Source organism: Bufo gargarizans, chromosome 4 (genome assembly GCF_014858855.1).
Source record: "Bufo gargarizans isolate SCDJY-AF-19 chromosome 4, ASM1485885v1, whole genome shotgun sequence".
Lineage (NCBI taxonomy): Eukaryota > Metazoa > Chordata > Amphibia > Anura > Bufonidae > Bufo > Bufo gargarizans.
The window spans coordinates 403,361,122-403,387,465 of NC_058083.1; the positions used below are offsets into that span (position 1 = coordinate 403,361,122).

The window sequence follows — 26,344 nt, forward strand, 5'->3', positions numbered from 1 at the left end:
AGGTGAGTCAGGGGTCACCACCTTCCCTCTCACTAGGGCAGGGCCTCCCTCTTTTCCTCCCTCCGTGTCACGTATGTGACAGTTACGCCGATCGTGATAATTACTCCTAGCTCTTGTAAGAGCTGTTCCTGGTTCCTGTGGTGGTATCTGTGTCGAGCGGAGTGCTTGGAGTCCCCGGGAGCATCCATTAACGGCGGTACCCGGTCGGGGTGCTAGGAGATCCGTTACAGACACTAATGGTTGGATCATATTTTGAGTTCTGCGCTTAAAAAATAAATAAAAAAAATATTTTTTTTCCCCCTCTATTGGAAATACTCCTCTGTACTTATTGTACATATGCTTAACCCTTTCGCTACCGCTGTACAAGCATGACGCCCGGCAACTCTATGCTGTTTCAAACAGCAGAGACCTGCGGCTAATTAACGCAACCGGCAATAATGCTGATCGCGGTAATTAAATGCTTTAGATGCCGTGATCAAGTGAGATCACGTCACCTGAATGAGTTAAAAAAAAAAAAAAAAAAAAAAAAAAAACCTGAAGGCGGCCAATCGGGACTTCAGTACATGCGCCGAGTCTCGATGAAGAAATTCTGAGCATTTATGCTGCAATTCTTATTTTGGCCACCAGATTGCATTTTGCTCATTTATGTTGGCCTGCTAAGAAATTGTCATTTATTTATTCCCTTATAGGTCAAAATGAAAAATTTAAAAACATAATTTATAAGGTCATTTATGAGCCTTAAAATGTTTAAAAATGTTACAAAAAAGTTAAATCTATAAAAAAAAAAAAAGTTTAAAATACCGCCCCTTTCCGTATAATAAAAAAACAAAAAACACACTAAATAACAAATATAATCATCCTGGGTATCACCGCGACCGAAAACGCCCATAATATTAAAATGTAAAGAAAAAAAAATCCAATACGGCGAATGGCGTAACGGAAAAAAGGGGCAAAATGGCAGATTTACCATTTTTTCATTGCTTCTCTTACCCGAAAAAATGTGATACAAAAGTCATGCACACTCCAAAATGGTATCCATTACCAAAAACTATGAATTGTGCCGCAAAAAAATAAAAACCTAAACAGCTCAGTAGACATAAGTATAAAACAAGTTATGGGGGTCAGAATACGGTGATAAAAAAAAAATATATCAAAGTTGACATTTATTTTTACACCATTTACACACAAAAAACCTATACATATGGGGTATCGTAATCGTACTGACCCAGAGAATGAAATGCATGGGTCAGTTTTGCCGTAAACAAAACGCTGTGGGAACGAGTTTGTTTTTCTTATTCCACCCCATTTGAATTTTTTTCCCGCTTCCCACTACATTTTATGCCATAATTAATGGTGGCATTAGAAAGTACAACTTGTCCCGCAAAAAATAAGCCCTCATAGCTATGTGACCGAAAAAATAAATAAAAGTTATGGCTCACGGAAAATAGGGAAAAATTCAAACGCAAAAAAGGAAAAACCTCCGTTAGCCAAAAGGGTTAAAGGGGGTTATCCGAGACTATAAAAAGCTCCCACATAGGCCGGGCAAGTCACATTCCATTGAATATACTTACCTGGCTGCCCGCACCTCCCTGCTTCTCCCCGTGCGCGGATGAAACCATCCGGTGTCAGGGGAAGCGGCCAATGGCAGGCGGTGACTGGGACGAGCCTCGCTAGCATCGTGGGTGATGCTAGGGAGGCTCTCGATCGCCTGCTCAACCCACACGCGTGATAAAAAACTGAATGTTTACAAACGGCTCTTAGCAACCATCAGTGAAAAACACATCACATCCGAACTTGCTGCAGATGCGATTTTCACGCAGCACCATTCACTTCTATGGGGCCAGCGTTGCGTGAAAATCGCAGACTATAGAACATGCTGCGATTTTCACGCAACGCACAGGTGATGCGTGAAAACCAACGTTCATGTGCACAGACCCATTGAAATGAATGGGTCCGGATTCCGTGCGGGCGCAATGCGTTCCCATCACGCATTGCACCTGCGCGGAATACTCGCTCGTCGGAAAGGGGCCTTAGCGATCTGTTGCTTTATTGTAGAAAAAAAAACATTCAACGAGAGGGAAGGTTGGCAGAGGAAGAGAAAGGTATCATTACCTTCAGGTCAGCTAGCCCTACAAGTTATTGTGCCTTCAAGAGAACGTGTCACCACGAAACCACCACCAGATACCATGCTACAGAGCAGGAGGAGCTGAGCAGATTGATATATGGAAAAATAGAAACGAATGCAATGTGGATGTAAAGTCGTTACTGAAAAATGCGGCCGTACAAGTGTGACGTTTCGGCTACGCAGGGCCTTTATCAAACTGATGCCACAGAAAGTAGATTATCTTTGAATAGCTGCGCTGACGTTTCGGCCACACAGGGCCTTTATCAAACTACAATGTTTTCTATATGTTTGGGGTGGGAACCCGACTCCCAGCACATGAAGTTCTTTCAGATTGATATATAGTTTTGTGGAAAAAATAAAAATTAATAATATATATATATACACATACACATACATACATACACATATACATATACATATATACATACATACACACACAAAACTTTCTAAGGCTACTTTCACACTAGCGTTCGGGCGGATCCGTTCTGAACGGATCCGCTCATAATAATGCAGACGGAGGCTCCGTTCAGAACGGATCCGTCTGCATTATATTAGCAAAAAAAAGCTAAGTGTGAAAATAGCCTGGGACGGATCCGTCCAGACTTTCAATGTAAAGTCAATGGGGGACGGATCCGCTTGAAGATTGAGCCACATTGTGGCATCTTCAAACGGATCCGTCCCCATTGACTTACATTGAAAGTCTGGACGGATCCGCACGGATCCGCACGCCTCCGAACGGCCAGGCGGACACCCGAACGCTGCAAGCAGCGTTCAGCTGTCCGCCTGTCCGTGCGGAGGCGAGCGGAGCGGAGGCTGAACGCCGCCAGACTGATGCAGTCTGAGCGGATCCGCCTCCATTCAGACTGCATCAGGGCTGGACGGCTGCGTTCGGGTCCGCTCGTGAGCTCCTTCAAACGGAGCTCACGAACGGAAACCCGAACGCTAGTGTGAAAGTAGCCTAAGGCTACTTTCACACTAGCGGCAGGACGGATCCGACAGGCTGCTCACCCTGTCGGATCCATCCTGCCGCCGCACTGGGGCGGTGGGGACGGGGCGGAGCTCCAGCGCAGCACGGCAGTGCGAGGCGAAAGGCCGCCGGACTAAAAGTACTGCATGTCCTACTTTTAAGTCCGGCGGCCTCTCGTCGTGCTGTGCCGAAGATCCGCCCCTGTCCCCATTATAGTCAATAGGGACGGAGCAGCAGTCAGGCTGCACGGCGAAATAGCGGAAAGGACGGATCCGACAGGGTGAACAGTCTGTCGGATCCATCCTGCTGCTAGTGTGAAAGTAGCCTAAGCTTCAGATGGGACTATCAGTGAGTGATTGATAGCCATTTGTGTATACACACAAAGAATGCTGTCAGTCACTGATAGAACAACTCCTGTGTACAGAGCTCAGAAAGCGCAAAGTTAAATTTATAGATTACAAGTTTTGTTGAATTATTTCCCCCAAAAAACGGTATATCAATCTGCTCAGCTCCTCCTGCTCGATAACATGCTGCCTGCAGACTGCACTGTATTTCGTAGTGACATGATCTCAGAGAATCTGTCACAAGGAAATTCACTGTTAAAAGAATTAGCACAGACTTTCTAATCTATTTAGATCTATTAGATTTAAACCAGCACAGTACCAACAGGCTACCAAAGGACTCGTGTATATGCATCTACGCGTCTCCAATTTTTACAGAGCCACACTTTCACATGAAAAATTACTTTTTTTTACATATCACAAAAGGTATTCCTCTTAAAGACAATATGGTGCCTAATGGACATGCACAGACGAACCACATGGAACGCAGTACAGGTATAATGCTCTGTGCACCCTGGTCATATCAGTAAATGAAAAATTACACATTTTTCCACTGAGGCAATTGCATTCATTCTACAGATTAATACAATATTCTCCTTTACCATAAAAGATAACAAGTCTTCAAAAAGTAGAAATTCCTCACAAACTAAATACCCTGGCATGCTTGCAAGAAGCTTTGAAGACACTTGTGAAGGTAGCTTTTTTTAATAGAAGATCCTTAGTCACCCTGGTCATATACATGAATAAGTGAAAGTTCGAAGCTTTTCCACTGAGGGCATTGTATTAAACAGGTTCTCTGGGATTTTAATATTGGTTGTCTATCCCCAGGATAGGTCATCATATCATATGCCTGGGGGTCTGACTCCTGGCACCCACGCAATCAGTTGTATGAACAGGACGAGGCTCTCCGTGAGTGCTTAGGTTTCTTACTAGGCCATGTGATGTCCCGTTGTCTGATGGCCTACGTCCGTTCAAGTGAATGGGACTGAGCTGCAATACCAAACAACTGCTATCCAATGGACGGCGCTGTAGTTGGTAAGCTGTGAAGAGCCTGCGGTCCTTACTGGAGCTCAGATTAGTGATGCAGCTTCCTCAAACAGCTGATCAGCAGGGACGCCTGGAGTTGGACCACAGTCTATCTCATACTGATCACCTATCCTGAGGTTAGGCCATCAATATGAAAATCTTTAATACTACTTCTGATTAATACAGCATTCTCCTTTACCATAAAAGTAAGATTCCTCATTTAGCAAATACCTCGCATACTTGCACGAGGCTTTGAGGACACTTGGGGAGGTAGCTTTTGAAAGTCAGAAGATGCTGTGCGTGTTAAGCCTGCTTTCTTGCACATACTACAGTGCTTAACACGACATGAACCAGAAACATGGCCACAAAGGTTGATGTCAAAGCTTGATTTTTGTTTTTAGTAGACTTAAGGGGCGGTCATCTGGTGTTTGTCATACTAAAACATGGCAGTGTAGATGGGCAGACGCCCAATGTAAAGTCTAGATATTTCTAAGACATATGAAATACAGTGTAATTCGCCTGTACATTCCAGACATGCCGCACGCTAGAATTAAAACTACACTATTTGACAAAGGAAGATTTAGAAGGGTTTGTCAAGGAGTTTACTTGTTCATTTTTTGCACACCATTTACAGTACCCTTTACCTGGCAGCAAATCAAGGCTTTAAGATAGCAAAACACAAAGGAATTGTGCCAACGATAAGCATCTGATCATTGGTGGTGGTCCAACAGCTGGAATCTCCATCACATGGGGTCCCCTGAATGAATGGAGAGGCAGGTTAAGCATGCACGCTACCACTCCATTCATTAGCTAAGAACACAGGGGTTCATTGCCTGCTGATCTCTTCCATTTTCAGCTAGTGGCTGGGGGGGCAAATATTTTAGTCCTATGGCTCCCCACTCTGCAAATTGTCTAACAGCCATATACAGCATAGTCAGCAAGAAGAGTGGAGATATCGCTGAGCTCCTGGGACACAGAAGATTTGACTATATATTTTAACTGTAATATGATTTAATACACGATCAAAGGAAAGAGGGCAACCGTCAGCAGATCTGTACCTATGAAACTGGCTGGCCCGTTGCATGTGCACTTGGCAGCTAAATGCATCTGTGTTGGTCCAATGTTCAGAGGTGCCCTCATTACTGCGAAACATTATGTTTTAATATATGTAAGTGAGCCTATAGGAGCAACGTGGGCGTTACCATTACACCTAGGGGCTCAGCTCTCTCTGCAGCTGCTGCACCCTCTCTATTTTGACCAGACCAGGCAGTGAAAACCGTATAATACCTTTCCCTGACTTCTCCCAAAGTTAAATCAAAGTGGAGAGGGCATGGCAGTTGCAGAGAGAGCAGAGTGTGTAATAGCAACGCCCCTGTTGCTCATTTGCATATATTACAATACAAATTTAAAAAATCTGCAATGCGGGCACATATGGACATGGGACCAACACAGATGCCTTCAGCTGCCAAGTGCACATGTAACTGGTCAGCCACTTTCATTAGGTACAAATCTGCTGACAGATGCTCTTTACGGGAGGAAAAGCTGGAAAATTTTACTCATTTTCAGAGTTCATTGCTCCTTTAAGGTGTGTCCTACTCAATGGACAGACTCCAAGACACTAAATCTGCTCCTCAGGCTACCAAGATGCTAACCTGATACTGCATATGTTCCAACCCTATTTTTAGAACAACATCCATAAGAGCCACAATGATGCAATTTTTTTTAAAATATAAAATAATATTGAAATGATCAAATAAGAAAACCTAAGGCTTAACAGACCATGGAAAAACACAAGGTTGATAATTATATCCAGATGGCCTCAAAAGGACAGAAGGAATGGAAATCTCATGACATGTCTGAAGATTCATGCTACTGGTATAATTGGCCGTGGCAGGATGACCACAGATAACACTGTTAAAAGTATGACTTTCATTATATTTTGACATTTAACCCCTCTGGAACGTTCTCACATGAATTTGTTTGCTGCACAGCAATGTGAGCAATTCTATCAGGTCTGCTTTCATTTTTTATGCTTATTTTGACAGGGTGGTAATTGCAAAAATGCTGACCGGGGTATTTTTCTGTCACAGAGCTCCGAAGAATAGCGCAACATACACTAAAGCATAAGATCACGCCCACAGTATATATACACACAAACAAATCATATATCGATAAAGTATCATTTTTCATACTATTAGACAACTTTTCATCCTGGAAACTGAGCTGCCGTCTACTTGTGCCATTTAATAGTCTGAATGCGGGGATTAGAAGGAGACACTGAGCTCTGTTATTAACGGACGTGTCATGGCAGTGCAGTTACAACGACACCGCATGTACTGTGCTCAATGTACATAATCTATGTGTTATCTGCCCACTGCCATATCTTACACACATTTCTGTAAAGTGACTGTTCAATGTGCAAACACAAACATTAGTACACACAGCGTAAATGGGTGCAGTGTCAGATCTATCCCCGCAACTGCAGTCTCCTACTTCTGTTTCTGACTGGGTAAGCTCAGGCAGCAAGGCGGTCCCTAATAATGATGGTGCTCTGTGGGTCGCATAGTCTAGGGCAGGCATGCTCAACCTGCGGCCCTCCAGCTGTTGCAAAACTACAACTCCCATCATTCCCTGACTGCCTACAGCTATCACCCTACAGAAGGGCATTGTGGGAGTTGTAGTTTTACAACAGCTGGAGGGCCGCAGTTTGAGCATGCCTGGTCTAGGGGCAATGTAGCTGGAAATGGGGTGAGGAGCTGTGGCTGGCATAGTCAGAGGGCACTATAGATGGCAATGTGGTGAGGCACTATGGCAGCAATGTGATGACGCACTGTAGCTGGAAATAGGATGAGGTGCTATGGCTGGCTTAGTGATGGGCACTATGACTGTCAGTCAAGGGGCACTGTGGCTGGCAAGGTTATAAAAAGGTAAAACATTTCATTTTTGATGTTTTATGCTTTTAATTATACGTGCATATTATGGTCCAGTGCATCTTATAGTCTGAAATAATTGGGTAATAGAAAAAAATAAAAAATTAGGAGGAGTAGATTTCATTGTTTTCCTAAAGGTTCTTTAAAGAGCATCTGTCACCATGATCAACCCTATTAAACCAGGAATAATCCCTGGTAGGATTGATCATAGTGATCAAAATTAGCCCTTTCTTTTTGCAATCGGTATTACCGATGCACAGAAACTCTTATTTTCAGTTATATGCAAATTATATGCTTAGAGCACTGAGGGGCTGGCCTAGCCCATCAGAGAAGTGCTTCACCTCTTCCCTATTGCCATTCCTCATCCCAGTGAGATTGACAGGGCCAGACATTCTCACTGCTCCGATGCCTGGAAGTGAAAGCCCGCGCACTCATTGGCACAGTGACAATCTTTCTGTTGTGCCTACTCAGACCACCAAACAGCTGTTCGACAACAGCCCGGCCCTGGGAACAGACAGCTCCAGCTACTTCGTAGTGGACTAAAGAGCTATGCAGTGACAAGCTTAGTCCAGAACAAAGTGGATGGAGCTGTCTGCTTCTAGAGGTGGAGCCATTACTGAACATCTGATTGACCAGTGTCTGACCCAACCAATCAGCTTGTGATGACCTATTATAAAGATAGTCCATCACTTATTAAACAGTACTCAAGCCCTATAAAATATAAAAAATAAAAATAAAAGTGCATCAGATTAACTAAGCCTCAAGATCATTGTGTCAACAAGCAACCATGGGGATTCATAGCAAATACTGGATGGGGACCATGCTCCATCAGGGCGTGAAAGACCTCTTATGTTGGTTGTGCCTTATCCTTCCTTCAGGGTCTCCCAGTGATAACTATTCACTTTTCCCACTCTGTCAGTTCACGTAATCTTCAATGAGTGAAAATGAACGCTCTTAAGATGGTCATACACAAGATAGAAGTTGGTTGATTGTTAAACATTAGTCAAACAAACAATCATCTGGTGAAGGATTGACTGCACGGCTGAATTTTTTGCATCAAGGATTCGTTTGTGTCATGTGACCACAGAGCGGGGAGTGAAGTGCTTGCTAACTCACTACTCCATGGTCACCCACCAGCCCGTATCTTGCTGCACTTCGCTGAGAGAAACCTTGTGCGTGCGTCAAGCTGCCATGCCGGTCGGCAGTCTGCTGCCTTTCAATGTGGAGTGTTCTTCCAGCAGCCTCCTCAGCAGCGCACACGCTTTGGTCCTCGGCTGCAGGATGAAGAGGACAGGGGTCGACTCATCCCTCGCTCGTATCCAGGAGGAACATGAGAGGGTGCTGCAGGAAGCCAAGGACGCGCTGAACTGGCCACCCGAGCAGATCAGGGGGAAAATCCAGGAGAATGACCGGCTGCGGGCGTGGGGCAGGTTAAATCCCGGGCCCTTCAAAGAGCCTGAGTGGTGGGCAAGGGGCCTGTGGCTCCTGATGTCAAGCAGAAGCGGGACAAGATCAAGGAGGTGAGGAGCCTGGGGAGTGGGGCTGGTGTAACAGGTGATGCCAGCCACTGCTGGTACCATGTGCTGGCACTGGAGGATGACATGACAGGTCACACTGGTGCAGAGGAGGGGGAGAGTCTTACAGCCTACGTGGGACTTTGTCCTGGCTTTCTGTTATACATGTGGGATCAGGGCTCAGTGCCAGTTTACAGTGGTATGCGGGTTATGCAGCTTACTGTGGTAGCTGGCATCTACCAGGCATGATGCTGCTCCACAGCTTATGCCTTGATGGCACTGGGGGTCAAGCTGGTGGCACTGTGGGCACTGGGGCTGATCGCACAGGGGGGGAATGAAGGGTGTTTGGGACCGACGACAGGGGGTCTGATGAGTTTTTATAAATGAAAACAGTCTTAATTAATTTTCTATTAGATTACTCGATTAAATCGTAAAAAATAAAAATAAAAAAAAATAAAAAAAATAGGTAGAATACTCGATTACTAAAATAATAGTTTTGCGCAGCCAATTAGGGCTGCAGTAAACAAACATTTTACTCCCTCTTGGCAGATAGTCGCTCAAACTGGCCATACATGTTCAACAATACCGGGTGATAGATGGACGATCTTTACATGAAAGTTCTTTCAAAGAAAGATCTTCCATTCCCAAAAAGATCTGTTGTTGAAAGAAAGATCTTACATCAGACTATGGAACAAAAATTTAAAACATGGCCAACTGCTTTTCAGACAATGATAGTCAATGGTAGGCAAAAATGATCGTTCGTTGTTAAATTTCGCCTGATAAATGATCACTTTGGTTGAAATTACCTGTTTTGATCAACTATAGACTAATGCTTTATACACATGATAGTGATGAAAAAAATGGCAGTTAAAAACTGTAAAATGGTCAACTTTTTACAGATGCTTTTCTTGAAAATGGCTATTAAAAATGCCCCCTTGACTTGTAAGTTCTTATTTTTTGATAAAACTGATGTGTGAATGCACCCACATTCTGAAAACAGATGGGTGACAGCAAAAATAAATGAATAAATAAAAAATAAAAAAATGCCCGTCACATATTCCATTTTTACCTTTAAGTTTGTGGGTGATGCCGGCTAATATGTCTTCATTGGTAGCAATACTTATGTTTCGAGATATGATGAAAACACACACAAGACAAGTATAGGCCACCAATGTCTGTCAACCAGAGGTACCGTACATACGTCCATGCTTAATACTGTGGTTCAGCCCCATTAGAAATCTGAAGAATTAACAGAACATACATAATCTGTAACAAAAGACTGAATGCTGCTCTGTTCTGTGAACTTTGTGTGACTTTCTTTGTATATGTAATAACATCCAAGCAAGACCATACTTGCTTTAGATAAAAATCACATTGATACCTTGCAAATAAATTCCACATGTCTTGTAGAATAGCTATTACTTGAGAACAGTACGAATAACAATACTAATGCAATAAAAGGGAAATCATGAAGACGTTTTAGCAAGGTAAACAAATAATAAAAAAAAAGGCTAATTTCCTTTCATAAAATAATGAAATAAACTGAATATTGGACCCCGTGTATGAAACAAAGAAATGAATATAAAAGTTCAAGCAAAAAGGTCAAGCAGAGACATCAGCCATACACAGCTGAGCAAACCGTTTCATCATGTTCAAATTTTAATGGTTTGTGAACTGGGATGCAATATGCAGGCCAATAGGGTGCACTGAGTGAACCGATAACCCAGGTTTACAGGGATCGGGCTCATGCACACGACCGTATGCCCTCCAAGACATACGGTCCGTGAGTGGGCCATATGTCCCGAAGCGGCATACATCGGGCTGCCCGTGGGGCTATTGTCCTGCACTCATAATATCATATGAGTGCAGGACAATAGTCCGGCGGGCAGCCCAATGCACACAGCATTTTAGTAACCTATGATGCTGTGTGCATTGGGCTGCCCGCTGGACTATTGTCCTGCAATCATATGATATTATGAGTGCAGGACAATAGCCCCGCGGGCAGCCCGATGCACACCGTATCATAGTAACCTATGATGCTGTGCGCACGATGCATGCCGCTCTGGGACATATGGCCCGCTCACGGACCGTATGTCTCGGAGGGCATAGGGTCGTGTGTATGAGCCCATTGCCTCATTAGGGCAACAGCGACTCAGCTCTGGCGGTGCTGCCATATGACACTGTCGGCAAGTAGCCATACAATTCCCCTAAAAACAGGTGCTTCCTCCCATTAAACCAGCCACCAGAAGTGACGAAGATTTATGAACTGGGAAGTAAAAAGTAAGTAGGTAATCAGGTGTAATTGAGAGTGTGCCGCTGAATAAGGGAGGACTGACTGTGGTAGCAATCCTCCCTTCCACGTTTAATTTGCATCAGTCTATGTGATGTGCAACCCCTAGATGTGATAAATTTTGCCATATTTTAGACTGATTTTAGTAGACACAGACCAGTGCGAAATGGGCAATATAAAAGTTCATGTTTATTAGCCTTTGGCGCTCGTCCTGTCCGCATATCGGGCAGTGTAGCAGAGACTTTACAGATGCACCAAATTTATCAAGAATCGTGCAACATTTTATAAAATTTGTCACAAATTACAGCAACAGTCTTGCTGTAAAATTTCCCTTATGCGCACTCTCTCCCCATGTTGTGTGTATGTGGACGTTTTCATTCCTACAGCGGGCAGACTTTGTTTTTTCCTGCATTTTGCCCTCACGGAATCCCATTTCTGGCACTAAATACACATCTCCCACATACTACTTCTGTAGAGCCCGACTTGAGGATTTTGTGTAACTTTCTTTCTTCTGGTTTGGATTACAGATGAGCAAATTGCTTTGCTAGTGTGTAGAATGCATTGCAGTGATTCTTAAAGGAGATGTGTCATCAGAAAATGACCTACTGTTTAAATCGTGGTTTTATGTTGAACATATTTTTAGAATTTTTTTGTTTTAATTGTCCATGTCACCATCTATAGTTAAAAAATAAAAATATATATATAAAACTAAAATTGGTGCAATTTTCACACTGTTCACTAGGCCTAATATGTTGAAACTTCTTGTTCTCTACAGGTAACTTTTCAGTAGCTACTGTAATATCACAGGCAGAATTTCAATGACTGATACTGCCGCTGTATAGATAAAAGAATCCAGCATTTGCAGTAGCTGATATCACAGCTTATCTGCTCCCTCATGCTTCTGTCACTGCTGACACATAATTGGCTGGCAGCGGTTGCATACATGTATACGGCATGACCATATTTCTGGTCCAGCAGGGACGTGCATGCAGCTGTATTTGTCCAGCCGTTTATCGGCATACTGATCACTGCCGGACCCCATTACAGTTAAGGGTCTAGCAATGCCGAATCCGGCAGGCTGTTCCTGGCCAGAACAGTAGACGCCAGTGTGAAACAAGCATCACTTATGCCTTTGTGACTATATGATTCAGAGCCCTGTAGTCATGTCCCCAGAGCTAATGAAAACCCTACCTACAGGGAGCAAAGGCTGTAGTTGCTGAAAATATGGACAGATAACCTAACATGGTCCACAGTTTTGGAGTGTGATGTTCAGCCAGCAGACAATGAGCTGATGATGAATGTTTATGTATTGTGGTCTTTAACTATACAGCATGGAGAACTTTAATGTATAATTCTGAAATGTGAGAACATACTTTTTAGCTTGTAGGGAAGCTTTGAAGTGATTAATAAACTTCTGATTTACAATATACAGAATTGTATTGTTGCGATAGTGATAGACCTAGCAGAATGAAAACAGGAAAGAAGAAATTTTAAGTGTAGGAAGTCACCAAGTGTGGGAGATTTCCTTCTCTGATGTTTGAAGACGTGGGTGCCTACGTAAAGAGAGAAGTAGTTTGGAGTTTCGCCAGACATCATTGGTACATGTGGACAATGGATAGACTTAAAAATAAGAATCTTAGCTTAACAAAAATGACTAGAGATGTCGGAATCTATTATATACAAGATTTTTTTTTTTTTTTTTTTGTAAAAAAAAAAAAAAAAAAAAAAAAAAAAAAAGGGAAGGACAACCTTAAACCCTAAAACCCATAAACAAAAGCCAGTCATACACCTACAAAATGGGGAGAAGAGAAAGGCACTGCCAGACAACTCTGAGAACAGAAGGATCGGGAGTTGAAATTCAATGCATCTGAACCTTTTCTTCCCCAATATCATCTGTCAGGGATAGTCAGGAGCTTCCAAGAGAGACGATGTTCTGGTTCATCTATTACTCTAATCTTTATGAGGACCCTTTACTATGTCCATGCAGTACACAGGGAGGATATTCAGACCCCCCCCCCCCCCCCCCCCAATACATTTAATACAAGCTCTGGTCCAGCTCCAGTCTAGAATCAATGGAGAAAACTAAAATGACCTGTTATTACCGGTATGTCTCAAGTCCTGAACATCTAGTAAAAGAAATTTACAGCAAATGTTGTAGTTTCCAGGTTAGAAAGGTGCATCTTTCAGGTCCTGTGATGACATCACCACAGGTCCTCCAACCCCAACAGCATGGAGAAGAACTGCACCAAAAGCTCTCCATTGAGACTAGAATGGAGTGATAAATGGATGTTCTCCACTGATGTGAGGTACAAGGTATACTAGATGGTGTCTACAGATATGTAATATATGCAGCAGTGAACTGATATGTTAGGTATGAGGCAAAATAGATAGTGTGTACATAGTATATACATCAGTGTACTGATATGGGAGGTATAATAGATGCAGTGGGTAGAGATATAGGCCCATTTCAGACAAGCGAGTACCACACTACAGACTCGCAGCATGAGTATGCAGCAGCTCCTGTCCTGAACTCCCAGCACTGACGGGGTTGCATAGCATTATATTGTACGGAGTGTATTAGAAAACACTGACATAATGCAATCCAATACATTCCAGAACTGTAAGGGTTACATAGTATCATAAAATCAATATAATGCTATGCAACCCCGTTAGTGCTGGGAGTTCAAGACGGGAGCTGCTGCATAGGCAAGCTGCAAGTGTGGAACTCACTCGTCTGAAAGGACGAGGACGAAAGGATGAGGTATAATAGATGCAGTGTGTACAGGTATATACAGCAGTGTACCGATATGTGAAGTATGAGGTATAACAGAAGCAGTGTGTTAAGATATCAAGTATATACAGCAGTGTACTGATGTGAGGAAAGAGCTTTAATTTATACCTCGTTCTTCACATATCAGTACACTGCTGTGTATACTATATCAGTACACACTGGATCTATTATACCTCTTGCTATCTGACTGACCGCAACAGTCGACCAGTGACGTCACAACTTTTTACCCACTCCATTGTACCAGAACACTCTCTCCCTCCAACATCAGCCACACTGCTCCTGTCCTGCAAGTCCCGAACAGAGGTTAGACATCTAAATGGGCACAATGCTGCTGCCAGTGGGGGAGGGGTCATCAGTGGACAATAATGCTAGGTATTTTTTACTTCATGATGGTATTTGGCACTGTTATTTTGTGCTTCGATCTTTTATTTATATGGTGAAGTTTGGGGGGGGGGGGGCAATTTGGCAATGCACGCTGGTATCAGACACTGTTGTGGAGGTATTCTGAGCTTCATCATGGCAGGTGTTGCTGTTGGGGAAGGTAACATGTGTCCCTGACCACATGATTAGGCATTTGTGTTCACTTTTATTGCCTCTTGTATTAATGGTGTACATAGGGGCATGACCAAGTAGAGCAAAATTTACCTCGGCAGTGTGCATTGTGCACCATTATTGTTATGCATTGTCATATGTGGCTGGTGGGGTTTGTGTTCCAGGGCTGTTTTGTAATCCCAGATCATCCCTAATGGCACACAATTCAGCAGCAAGCACAGTTCATGGAGCAAGTGGAAGGGCCAGGAAGGGCCCAATTAAGATTCTTGCTATGAGGCCAAGTGATTTGTATGTATGCCCTTTTCCATGATTAATGTAAAACACGCAAATCAGACTTCATATACTAAATTTTTTTCCAACAAAGCTAGAACCAGCCCTGTACCTCACATGGAACCAGATATCTCCCCATTCATTGTTCTGCTATATTTATTTCAGGCTGGCAAGGGGAAGGGGGTTATTTTTCAGGGGGTGGGGGGTCCTTTATGCTGTAGCTCTTTTGCTGTAAAACCCATACGTTTTCAGTAACATCGTAAAGGAGAAAGGAAGGTGGTGGCGCGGGATGAAGCTGCAATCTTGCTCTGTATGAAAAACGACTGCTTTGGAGGAAGACTAGCAAGATCTGACTGGTCAAAGCACACAGCATTGCTCTCCAGCTAAACATAGAAGAGGCCACCCAATAGGAGAAAATTTATATTTTCAGAAAAGGAAAGGTAAGAAAAAGCAACAGATATGCATCTTTGACAAACAATTTCTTGATGCACTCCGGGGCAGACTGGCCATAGACCATACAGGGAAATTTTCCAGTGGGCCAATGCCTAGGGGGCCATCCAAGCCCTCCTGATTGCCACTGGCCAGATGCATCATGATCTGATGCTCTCTGCATTAATTAATGCTAGGAGCATCAGGTACTTATGCACCTGGCCATTAGCCACAGATGACCTCCTGAATTCTTCTGCATTACCATCCTCAGTATGGTCATAGGGCAGTATTTTATACTGCACTGTGGTATCTGACATGGTTGGGGCGGTATTTTGTACTGCACGCTATTGCTGGACCTGCCTACTTCTGTTGTCCTTGCCTTCTGTCGACTCTCCTACAACTTGGAGCCACTAAGTTCCCAATCCGCCTCTGGATGCGATATATCTAATATACATCTCATGCACCTAAGGAGTAATTGTAGTTTAAGGGAAGTGCCACTAGTATACAAGTCTATCCATGTATGAAGGAGGCCTTCGAAGAAGCTAAAACTGTTACTAAATGGTGTGCAAGCATGCCAGTGGTAGTGAGCGTTCACAGCAGCATGTAAAGCTTTCTTTCAATGCTGAGAGGTTGTCCTACTGTGTCAGCAAATTTACATTCATAGGTATGAAAGAAGTAGATCATACACAAGGGGCCTACAGTTCAAAGTTACTCATAGGAGAATAACAGAAATGCTTGGTATGAATGGAATGTATCCAGTTACCACTGGACTATATCTTAAGTAGAGCGTTACACTCCTTTAAATTCCTCGACATACAACGGGCATAGAGGGGAGCAAGATTTTAAGATCTTTCTGCAAGCTCTGCCTTTAAAGAAAAACAAAAAAACAAAAAACACTTGATATCTTCTAGGGGTTCTGCAGTTTGTTTTAACTGATGATCTATACTCTGGATAGATCATCAGCATCTGATCGGGGGTGTCCGACACCCGGGACCCTGCTGATGAGCTGTGCGACAAGGCAGCGGCGCTCATTACCTTCTCAAACAGCTGATCGGCAGGGGTCCCAGGAGTCTGACCTCCGCCGATCAAATGCTGATCATCTGTCCAGAGGATAGATCAGTTTAAACAAACTGCAAAACCCCTTTAAACTACATGTACAGAGGGTGATTTATTAAGATCAGGGTTTAAAAAGACGGCCTAGTAACCCCTAGAGTTTACATGCAGCGATCACCTCCACAGTAAGGCCGAGCAAATGCTATTGTGATCGCTCATCCTCATACAGCTGCATTGTTTCTTGGCAGCAGATCACTGTTTAGACACCACGACCTGCTGTCCGGAAATGATAATTTACTTGTCTGCACTAACGACAGTTTCACCCGATGAACGATTGTTTTGCACATTCATTGGGTGATCTGCTGCACCTTTAGACGGTCAGATTGTCAGGAACAAGCAGTCGCAGGAACATTCTTGCCCAATAATGTGCTCGACTATCGGCACGTGTAAATCCACCATAATGGCTGTCCCCTATCTGGTAGATATGGGATAACTCGATATAACCAGAATATCCTTTAAGGAGAGCCGGTTAGGGAATAAGGAAAAACTGTAAAGGCATCCAGTTTGTCTCAGTGGTGCACATTAGCTTTCCGCAGTTCTCTGAAGAGGCAGACACTAGACCAAATGCAGCCCAGAGGAAACCCCCAAAAATAGCAAGCTGTCCTATCTCCAGGAACCCACCTGCTAAACAGTAGGAAGTAATCTGAACAACTTGACAAATTGAAAGATCATTTTCTTGCTTCAACCCAGTACCAAGGAGGGGTAAAGCAATGAGGAGGGTATTGTTTAGAAGTCAGGATGTTTATAGTATAAGACTTAGCAGAAGAGGCAATAAAAAGTCGAGCGATTTCTAGAAATGAAAGACCCCTTCTCTACTCATAGGATGGGAGGGAGAACACTAAAAAACACATGTTCTTTGGAGAACATGTTCCTCGGCTGTTTTCATTATCTCTGACATTTCAACCTCAAAACAAAAAGGCTTTTTTATCCTCAAAGTTTAATATCATTGGACCACCTTGGCAAAAAAAGATCAGAGGGATTTTCTTATATTGCTACCACCCAATTGTAGCCTTCTGTATTGTCTGAGAAGACTAGTTATTTCATTATTTGTAAAGATGGTTTCATGCTGTGATTTTTCGTACAAACTCAATTACTGATGGCACACAGCGGTAACAATTGCAGTAACACTGTATATGTGGGGGGTCTGCTCTCCCGAATTTAGATGCCCGCTGGTATAGAGATAGGCAGGTTCCCACCTTGATTGAGGTCACCTTGCCGTGGTGGGTGGGCACAGATATTTTTTAATCAAAATATATTTGCTAAAGGACCTAATTTTTTTATATCAAATGTGGTATTTGTTTTTATATAGATTTCACATTTAGAGCCTTTACAGCTCTGCATCTTGAGATGTTCTGTGTCTCTCACTTTAACTATGGCCATGTACTGTACTTCCGCATATTTACCATATCGTGTAGGATGTTTTTATAATTTGTGTTTAGTATTTTTATACATAGGACCAGTCAAAGTTGTCACCTCCATAAAGTCAAGGTAGCTTGTACATTAGGCCTCTAGTCAAGTCATAAGCTTTCAAAGTGACACCAATGACATGTACTCAGAAATCTTCTGAGTTTTATTGAACTGTCATAGATTGTTGTCTCCATTGTGTATCAGTAACAATACCCGATTATCAGTGGAGAAAAGATTTTTGTCCAAATGAGACAACTGAATATGCATTTGCAGCAGAAGTTGTATTTACTTACCAACAAATCCATCTTCACCCACTAGCTTCAATGCAATTTTATCTGCCAGCACAGAAGAGCTGCCATGTGCAATGTTAGCAAAAGGTCCAGCATGGACAAAAACTGGAGTTCCCTGTTAAAAGACAAATATTTAGAACATGAAGGCATTCAATTATAATAAAATCACACCCATATTAACCTCCATAATTTAATGCAGTATCAAAAACATTCTAAAAAGGGCCTCAAACATTAGGACTAGAGCTGAATGAATCGATTTTTATGAATTGGATTAGTTCATCAAAACAGACTATATGAGCATCAAGGGGTTGAGTCTGCTGCTCCCACTTCGATTTACAGGGCCAGACATGTCTCTTGGCCTGGTCAATCTTGCATCTATGCTGTTGCTCATGGTGGCTGTGCAAGTGCAGAGGTTCTGCTGCTGCTAACGAAACAGCGCAGACAAAGGCCGGAGCCTCTGCGCATGAACTGCGCAACAGCGCAGGTGTGAAATTAGCAGGACCAGGCAAGATGCCCAGTCAATCAAGGGGGAGGAGAGAGCCTTCTGATCATTTTGTTAAATCAGAACAGATTTGCTCATTTCTAATTGGGACCTTTCATGTGGCTTAAAGCATACCTTCCAGAGGAAAACAAAAATATTACTGTGCTCTTCAAACGCTTGAACACAGTACCTATGTGAAGCTTTTTTCCTCAAAGCTTAGTCTTTTGTGCTGCTGATCTTTCCTTCTTACCAATTTACTAAAAAGGATATTATCAGTATCTTCCATGTGACAGAAACTGCAAAAAGATAGTAAGCTAACACACTTGCCACCCCACCCCTTCATACTCTAGAGACACAGCTAGCTTGAATCAGTGCAGATGCTGCTGTGATCACAAGATTTTATCTGGCAAAATACCTCTACAGACACAAAGCTGGTAATTGGCTGTTTATGCACAAAAATCAAGTTATTTTAGCTACAGTGGCTCTCTACCTGGTTTCCAATGCATAATTTCTACCAGCTCTGAAATCTCAGGGACTGGTGACCCAAACAAGAGAGACACTACTGGTGGAGTGATCGTGCACCAGGCGGAGAGGTCCCGCACACAGTGCATTAAATACCTGATTTGCATGGGGGGGAGGAGGATTTCTCAGGACTAGAGGGCCTTGTTTTTACAAAATATATATTGTTCTGGCACCAACCTAAACAGCAGTTCATTTACTTTGTAACAGAGTTTGGAGATGACAGAAAAAATTAATTTTCCCCCTAAAAATCCAGTGGAAAAAAAAAAAAAAAAAAAAAAAAAAAAAACACCCCATAATGAATAAGCCAACCAACCCTAAAAGAGGATTTTCCTTCCTGATCCAAAATGAAATCAGACTGGATAAGCACCATGTATATTATTCACATAAGCATTCATCTTACTTTGTTCTAGAAAATCATCTAATTCTTTTTTGAAGCCATCAACTGATCTCAATAAAGCTAGTTATTGGGCTAAATAATGCATAGATGCATGAGGGGAGGATTTTGCTCTAGTCTGCATTAGAGTACTTTAGGTCACATTTATTAAAAGATCACATGTTACTTGATAAATTTGTCCTATCCTTAGACCTAACACTTGTCTAGAGAAGCTACTCCAGTTTTCCTACTCAACTCTCCTCCTGGAGTAAGATTGTAACAACAACCAAAAAAATAAATTTCAATGATAAATCTGGAGTGAAACTCATTAACAGATAACCACACCCACATTACAAAACTGGAGTGAATGGTGGAAAAATTTTAAAAGTAAAAAAAAATTATGCAAGCGAGTGAAATAAAAAAAAGTTGCTCAACACAACTTTTTGAAAAATATAATTCTGGGGTGAAGGTATGATAAATCGCCCATAGTTCTTATGGTGGGGAAAAAAAAAAAAAAAAAAAAAAAAAAAAAAGGCTTGTGGTCTCCAGATAAAGGCAGCGCCCCTTGCCTTTTGAGGGGGACTACCTTGAACAGTTTTTACCATATGAGCCATTTTATGAACAGTGCCTAGAATCGAAAAGCATATTCTTAGCTGAGAGGGAACTCATTATTTCCATATCCGGCAAGTCCATAGCTCCTAATATGCAACCGGCTGGTTTTAAAAGTAGCTGATTGACATTGCATGCTGTTACATAGTCTATGTTCCACAAGTACATCCAGATCCTTTTCTCCCACCCTGGAGACATTGTGCGTTTAGGTGATTAGTACCCAAATGCTTAACTTTACAGTGAAACAGATGTCCAAACATTCAGCGAGCCCAAGACCGTTTGTAATTTAGGAACATCTTCCATAGAGTGCAAAGAAATATGTAATAATCCCTTTATCTAGATTATTATAATAAGAATCTAAATAAAGACACATCCCTGAACTTTGTGATACGCTACTAATAACTGGGAACCATTTCCGAGTAGGACTCATTGGCCACCACCCTCTGGATACAGTCAGAGACATTTTTCAAACCAATTACAAACTATGCTTTACAAACCTACAGATCTTATTTCACCCACTGGGTATGTGAGGGATAGTGAAAAACATGTTTGCAAAGTCCAAACAGAAGGTGGTCACTTATCAATAGTTTTACACCACTACTGTGGTGCGTGCCATGTTTGTGTCACAATTTCAACTTTATTTTGCTTGCCACTTTTCAAAAATGGCAAGAAAAGCGGGCACAGCTTAGCCAGAGGCATGTAGCTTCCAGCAGCCAGACAGATATACTATGACTTACACTACAAACTGGCGTAAAACATAGTTTCGTTTTATGCCAGTTTATAGCTAGAGCAGATTTTCATTATTGGCTGGAAAGGCTGCAAAGAGGCCTATGCCTTTTAATATAACATTTGGTGCAGTGAGCGCCGATGGACTTTTAAAAACGCCAGTCTTTGTATATATGCCCATTGCCCCTATATCCACAGCTGCTCCCCTGTTAGTTTGACAACTTCCATCCTTAGACAAAATTAAGAGGCTAAAAGTGTGAATTTTTAGTATCACACATACTCAAGAGGTTAGCACTGAAGCCTTACAGCGCTGGGATCCTGGGTTTGAACCTGACCAAGGATAACATCTCCATAGAGTTTGTATGTTCTCCAGAGTTTGCATGGCTTTCCTCCAGGTACCTCAGGTTCCTCCCACACTAAGGCCTCTTTCACACTACAGTATGTTGCATTCAGTGTTTTGCGTTCCGTTTTTCACGGATCCGTTGTTCCGTTTTTTGCTTCCGTTGTGGTTCCGTTTCCGTTCCGTTGTTCCGTTCCGTTTTTCCGTATGGCAAATACAGTATACAGTAATTTCATATTAAAAATTGGGCTGGGCATAACATTTTCAATTGATGGTTCCGCAAAAAACGGAACGGATACGGAAGACATACGGATGCATTTCCGTATGTGTTCCGTTTTTTTTGCGGCCCCATTGACTTGAATGGAGCCACGGACTGTGATTCTCAGCCAAATATAGGACATGTTCTATCTTTTCAACGGAACGGAAAAACGGAAATACGGAAACGGAATGCATACGGAACACATTCCGTTTTTTTGCGGAACCATTGAAATGAATGGTTCCGTATACGGACCGTATACGGAACGCAAAAAACGGACCGTATACGGAACGCAAAAAACTGTAGTGTGAAAGAGGCCTAATTGTTTTAGAGAGGTAGTTGATGAGGAATAAGCATCTAGATGACATCTGCTGAGTCCCCTGCTCAACTATCATCCAAATACACAGCAGCTGCCCAGGCAGTGAGTGACTCAAAGTCCTGGTAGGTTGTCACAGATATCTGGATCCACGCTGACTGCAGTACATCCCACAGCTGCTTCTTGGGAGGGGGGGATCCATTGAGCAAACACGAGGACCAAGGTGGCCCCACAGATGCTCAATTGGGTTCAAGTCTGAGAAATTAGGGGGCCAGGGTAGTAATTGGAAGCCTTGGTCATGCTTTTCCAACAAGTTTCAGATATTTCTAGCCATGCGACATGTTGCATTGTCATGCTGGACTATCCCATCCGCCCCAGGGAAAACAATCAGCATTAATGAGTATACAAGATCTGCAAGGATGAAGTCAAACCCAGATTGCTTTATTGCCTTCTACGTGGATGATTGGGCCAAGAGAATAATGATGCCCATAATGATGCCATCACTGGCTTGTGTTCTTCCAGTAGTGTATGGGGGGTGCTTGGTCTCTGCCGTGTCAGAGCAGAAACATCAATGTCCATCAGTTCGATAAAGTAGATAACGTGACTCTGAGAAAGCATCCTTTGCCAACCAATAGAAACCCAATTCTGATACTGCCACAAAAATGTAAGCCTTTTCTACTGATGCAACTTCATAAGCAGAAGTGCAGTGGCCATCCGCCTGCTTTGGAGCCCCATACATAGTAGGGTTCATGACACGTGCTTGTGTCTGCTGTACAATGAGGAGCACGTTTGATTGGACTTCGTGTCTCCATACGCCAGTTTATTCTGTATTGCCTGCAATGCATAAGACCACACTGAAATCCCTAAGATCGTGAAACATTTCATAGTAAAAATGTGTGAACAGAGCCACAGAATGACAAACTGACTAAAAACTAATATTTGATTTAGTAGAAGTTTACTTTACTTCCACTGATCCAATGTGTGGTGAACTCGTAGCCCTGAAGACCATCCTCAGGCATCTTTTCTGCAGTGCAGAATAGCAAATATCTCAACTGATTACATATTCACTTTAATGTCATATCCATCTGTCACCACTACCTATTCATTCAGTTATCTAAAAGAATGTTTAAATGTGGTTAATCGTCACTGTGCTCTGGCCGAGTTACGGCAGTCTCCTGCCGCCAACATCTGTGAAAACATGACCCGTCCTTTCATTACTGCAGTGTAAATAGGTACAGATAACTCTAGGAAAATTCCCATATACTGCCCTGCTTTCTGGCTATAGGGTCTTGAAAGAAAAAAAATTTAATAAAAAAAATAAAACTAACAAAGCACACCAATAGATAGAACGAGAGGAAGCTGCCTGGATATCTCATCCAAGCACATGGAGTATCTGTCATAGGATAGACACTATCAGTGGGGCAGATGGGATAACATATGAACCTTTCAGAGATGAAAAGTCATAAGTAGCACTTAAGGCTAAACCCAACAAATAAAGCTGGCCTGCCCCCCCCCCCCCCCCCCCACCCCAATTCCCTTCACATCACAGATGGAGAAATCGCCACATCTCCCACAGCGTGCAACTGCGATACAAGTATTAGGTTTGTTAAATGGCAGTTTAAAACACAATATATAGATATTTTAGAATAATTTACATGGCATTTAAAATCAAAGGGGCATTTACAAAAAAACTATTTTTGGTCCGCATCCAATCCACAAAGAATGCAGATCAAAGGGATACACTGTGTGCTGTCCGCACCCTTACGTCTATTCAGCGGCGTCACAAAAAAGAAAAAAAAGATATAGAACATGTATTCTTGTCTGCTCTGCAGACAAGAATAGGCATTTCTAACAAAGGGCGGGATGTTCTTATCCACAAAATGCAGAATGCACATGGTCGGTATCAGTGTTTTGCGGATCCGCAATTTGTGGAAAGCAAAACGGATCCAATTGTGTGACTGCCCCCTAAGACTGATGCTTCAAACATCGGTTTTAGACAAAACTCCATTAAGGTGCGATGGATTTATTAAAGGGCTGGCGTAATTGGGCAGACTAGATGGGCTGGGCCAAATGGTTCTTATCTGCCGACACATTCTATGTTTCTATGTAATATTTATGACCCATCATCAGGATAAGTCATCAATATCAGATCAGCAGTGGTCCAACTTCCGGGACCCCTTGCCGATAAGCCATTTACAGGAGTCGCAGAACTTCAAAGTTCACCTGCAGGCCATCATCTTTGTCGCCGCTCCTCCTGTTCAAGTGAAAGGGAGAGGAAGTTGTAATCACACTGCGCCACCGCAACAAAGGATGGAAATTAATGGAGTGCTTCGATGTGCCAGAAAATTATATCCACATCTGTTGGCGTAGATTTGAGCTAGAACTCAATACCAGTTTCTGGAGTAAATTACAGTGAGTCTGATGGGCTGTGGATGCCCAGCACCTCTCAATAAGCCCCACCAACTGTATCTAAAGTGTCGAGAGGGGCCGGGGGGGGGGGGGGGGGGGGGGGGGGGTTATATATATTTTTTAAATAAAGTTGAATACTGACAAACACCCCTTGAAGACCACAAGTATAAATCCAGAGGTAGCAAAATTTCTCTATTACAAGTTTTGCTGCAAACCTCAGCAACACCAAAAAGGTGAGACCACAAAATACTGGGTATGTCGCAAAATCCACATGATTGCATCCAGGTCTAAGACTACATTTTACTATAAAAACTCCTAAGCAAATGGTATAGAAAAACCCTGTTAGATTACAGAAAATGTACCCAGGGCTCCCACTTATGACAGATGTTCTACAGGTGTATACACATCTGATGGGAATACCCCTCAACTCTCTCCCAATGGAAGGACTTTATTATATGCATTAGGCCACATCTCCATAAGAATCTCTCTTAAGGTGGCTTTGTTGTCTATGCTTCTTGGCACCAACCCCCCCCCCCAAAAAAAAATAAATAAAAAAAATGCTCCTTTTCATATTCGCCATGCAGAAAATTATTCCTAGAGTGTGGAAATCCTCCACCCCTCCTGCGCAGCCGCTATGGGTAGATGCCTTAAACCCATGAATGCATGATGAGGAAATCAGATCCAGCTACAATAATACCTACTCAGCTTTTTACTGAACCTGGCCATCAGCCTCAATTTCAATCTCCGCCAGCCTGTCTACATGGCTTTACAATGGTACAATCCCTCTTGATACTTGTAGGTGTGGCAGACATTAGAATCTGCAATCATCCCAAAAAGGTATCATTTCTGCCGCTAGCAAATACTTTCAATAGACACCGATGTAGAACCCCCAACTGTAAGGGTGCATTCACACAACAGTATTTATTTTGCTGTTGTGGTGATGTGTACAGTATAAGTGCTGGAAGGCATGTACAGTACAGACCAAAAGTTTGGACACACCTTCTCATTCAAAGAGTTTTCTTTATTTTATGACTATAAACATAACAAAAAAGTGTGAAACAACTGAAAATATGTAATATTCTAGGTTCTTCAAAGTAGCCACCTTTTGCTTTGATTACTGCTTTGCACACTCTTTGCATTCTCATGATGAGCTTCAAGAGGTAGTCACCTGAAATGGTCTTCCAACAGTCTTGAAGGAGTTCCCAGAGATGCCAAGCACATGTTGGCCCTTTTGCCTTCACTCTGCGGTCCAGCTCACCCCAAACCATCTCGATTGGGTTCAGGTCCGGTGACTGTGGAGGCCAGGTCATCTGGCGCAGCACCCCATCACTCTCCTTCATGGTCAAATAGCCCTTACACAGCCTGGAGGTGTGTTTGGGGTAATTGTCCTGTTGAAAAATAAATGATGGTCCAACTAAACGCAAACCGGATGGAATAGCATGCCACTGCAAGATGCTGTGGTAGCCATGCTGGTTCAGTATGCCTTAAATTTTGAATAAATCCCCAACAGTGTCACCAGCAAAGCACCCCCACACCATCACACCTCCTCCTCCATTCTTCACGGTGGGAACCAGGCATGTAGAGTTCATCCGTTCACCTTTTCTGTGTCGCACAAAGACATGGAGGTTGGAACCAAAGATCTCAAATTTGGACTCATCAGACCAAGTGGTTTCCTAGCAGATATTCTACCATGAAGGCCTGATTCAGTCTCCTCTTAACAGTTATTCTAAAGATGTGTCTGCTGCTAGAACTCTGTGTGGCATTGACCTGGTCTCTAATCTGAGCTGCTGTTAACCTGCGATTTCTGAGGCTGGTGACTCGGATGAACTTATCCTCAGCAGAGGTGACTCTTGGTCTTCCTTTCCTAGGACGGTCCGCATGTGAGCCAGTTTCTTTGTAGCGCTTGATGGTTTTTGTGACTGCACTTTCAAAGTTTTCCCAATTTTTCGGACTGACTGACCTTCATTTCTTAAAGTAATGATGGCCACTCGTTTTTCTTTACTTAGAATTTGTATTATGGCAAGAAAAAAGCAGCTAACAGTCTATTCAGTAGGACTATCAGCTGTGTATCCACCTGATTTCTCCACAATGCACCTGATGGTCCCAACCCCATTTATAAGGCAAGAAATGCCACTTATTAAACCTGACAGGGCACACCTGTGAAGTGAAAACCATTTCAGGTGACTACCTCTTGAAGATCATCAAGAGAATGCCAAGAGTGTGCAAAGCAGTAATCAAAGCAAAAGGTGGCTACTTTGAAGAACCTA

The 26,344-nt window shown here is 42.7% G+C and overlaps 1 protein-coding gene across 2 annotated transcripts in view; it reads right to left on the reverse strand.

Annotated features, from left to right (window-relative positions):
- The window catches only part of MTHFD1L (methylenetetrahydrofolate dehydrogenase (NADP+ dependent) 1 like), a 232,004-nt gene that overhangs the window by 95,221 nt on the left and 110,439 nt on the right, over nucleotides 1-26,344 (reverse strand). For both annotated transcript variants that reach the window (XM_044292321.1, XM_044292322.1), the window contains exon 20: nucleotides 18,049-18,160. In XM_044292321.1, the coding sequence (XP_044148256.1) occupies nucleotides 18,049-18,160 (112 nt within the window). The remainder of the gene's footprint in view (nucleotides 1-18,048; nucleotides 18,161-26,344) is intronic.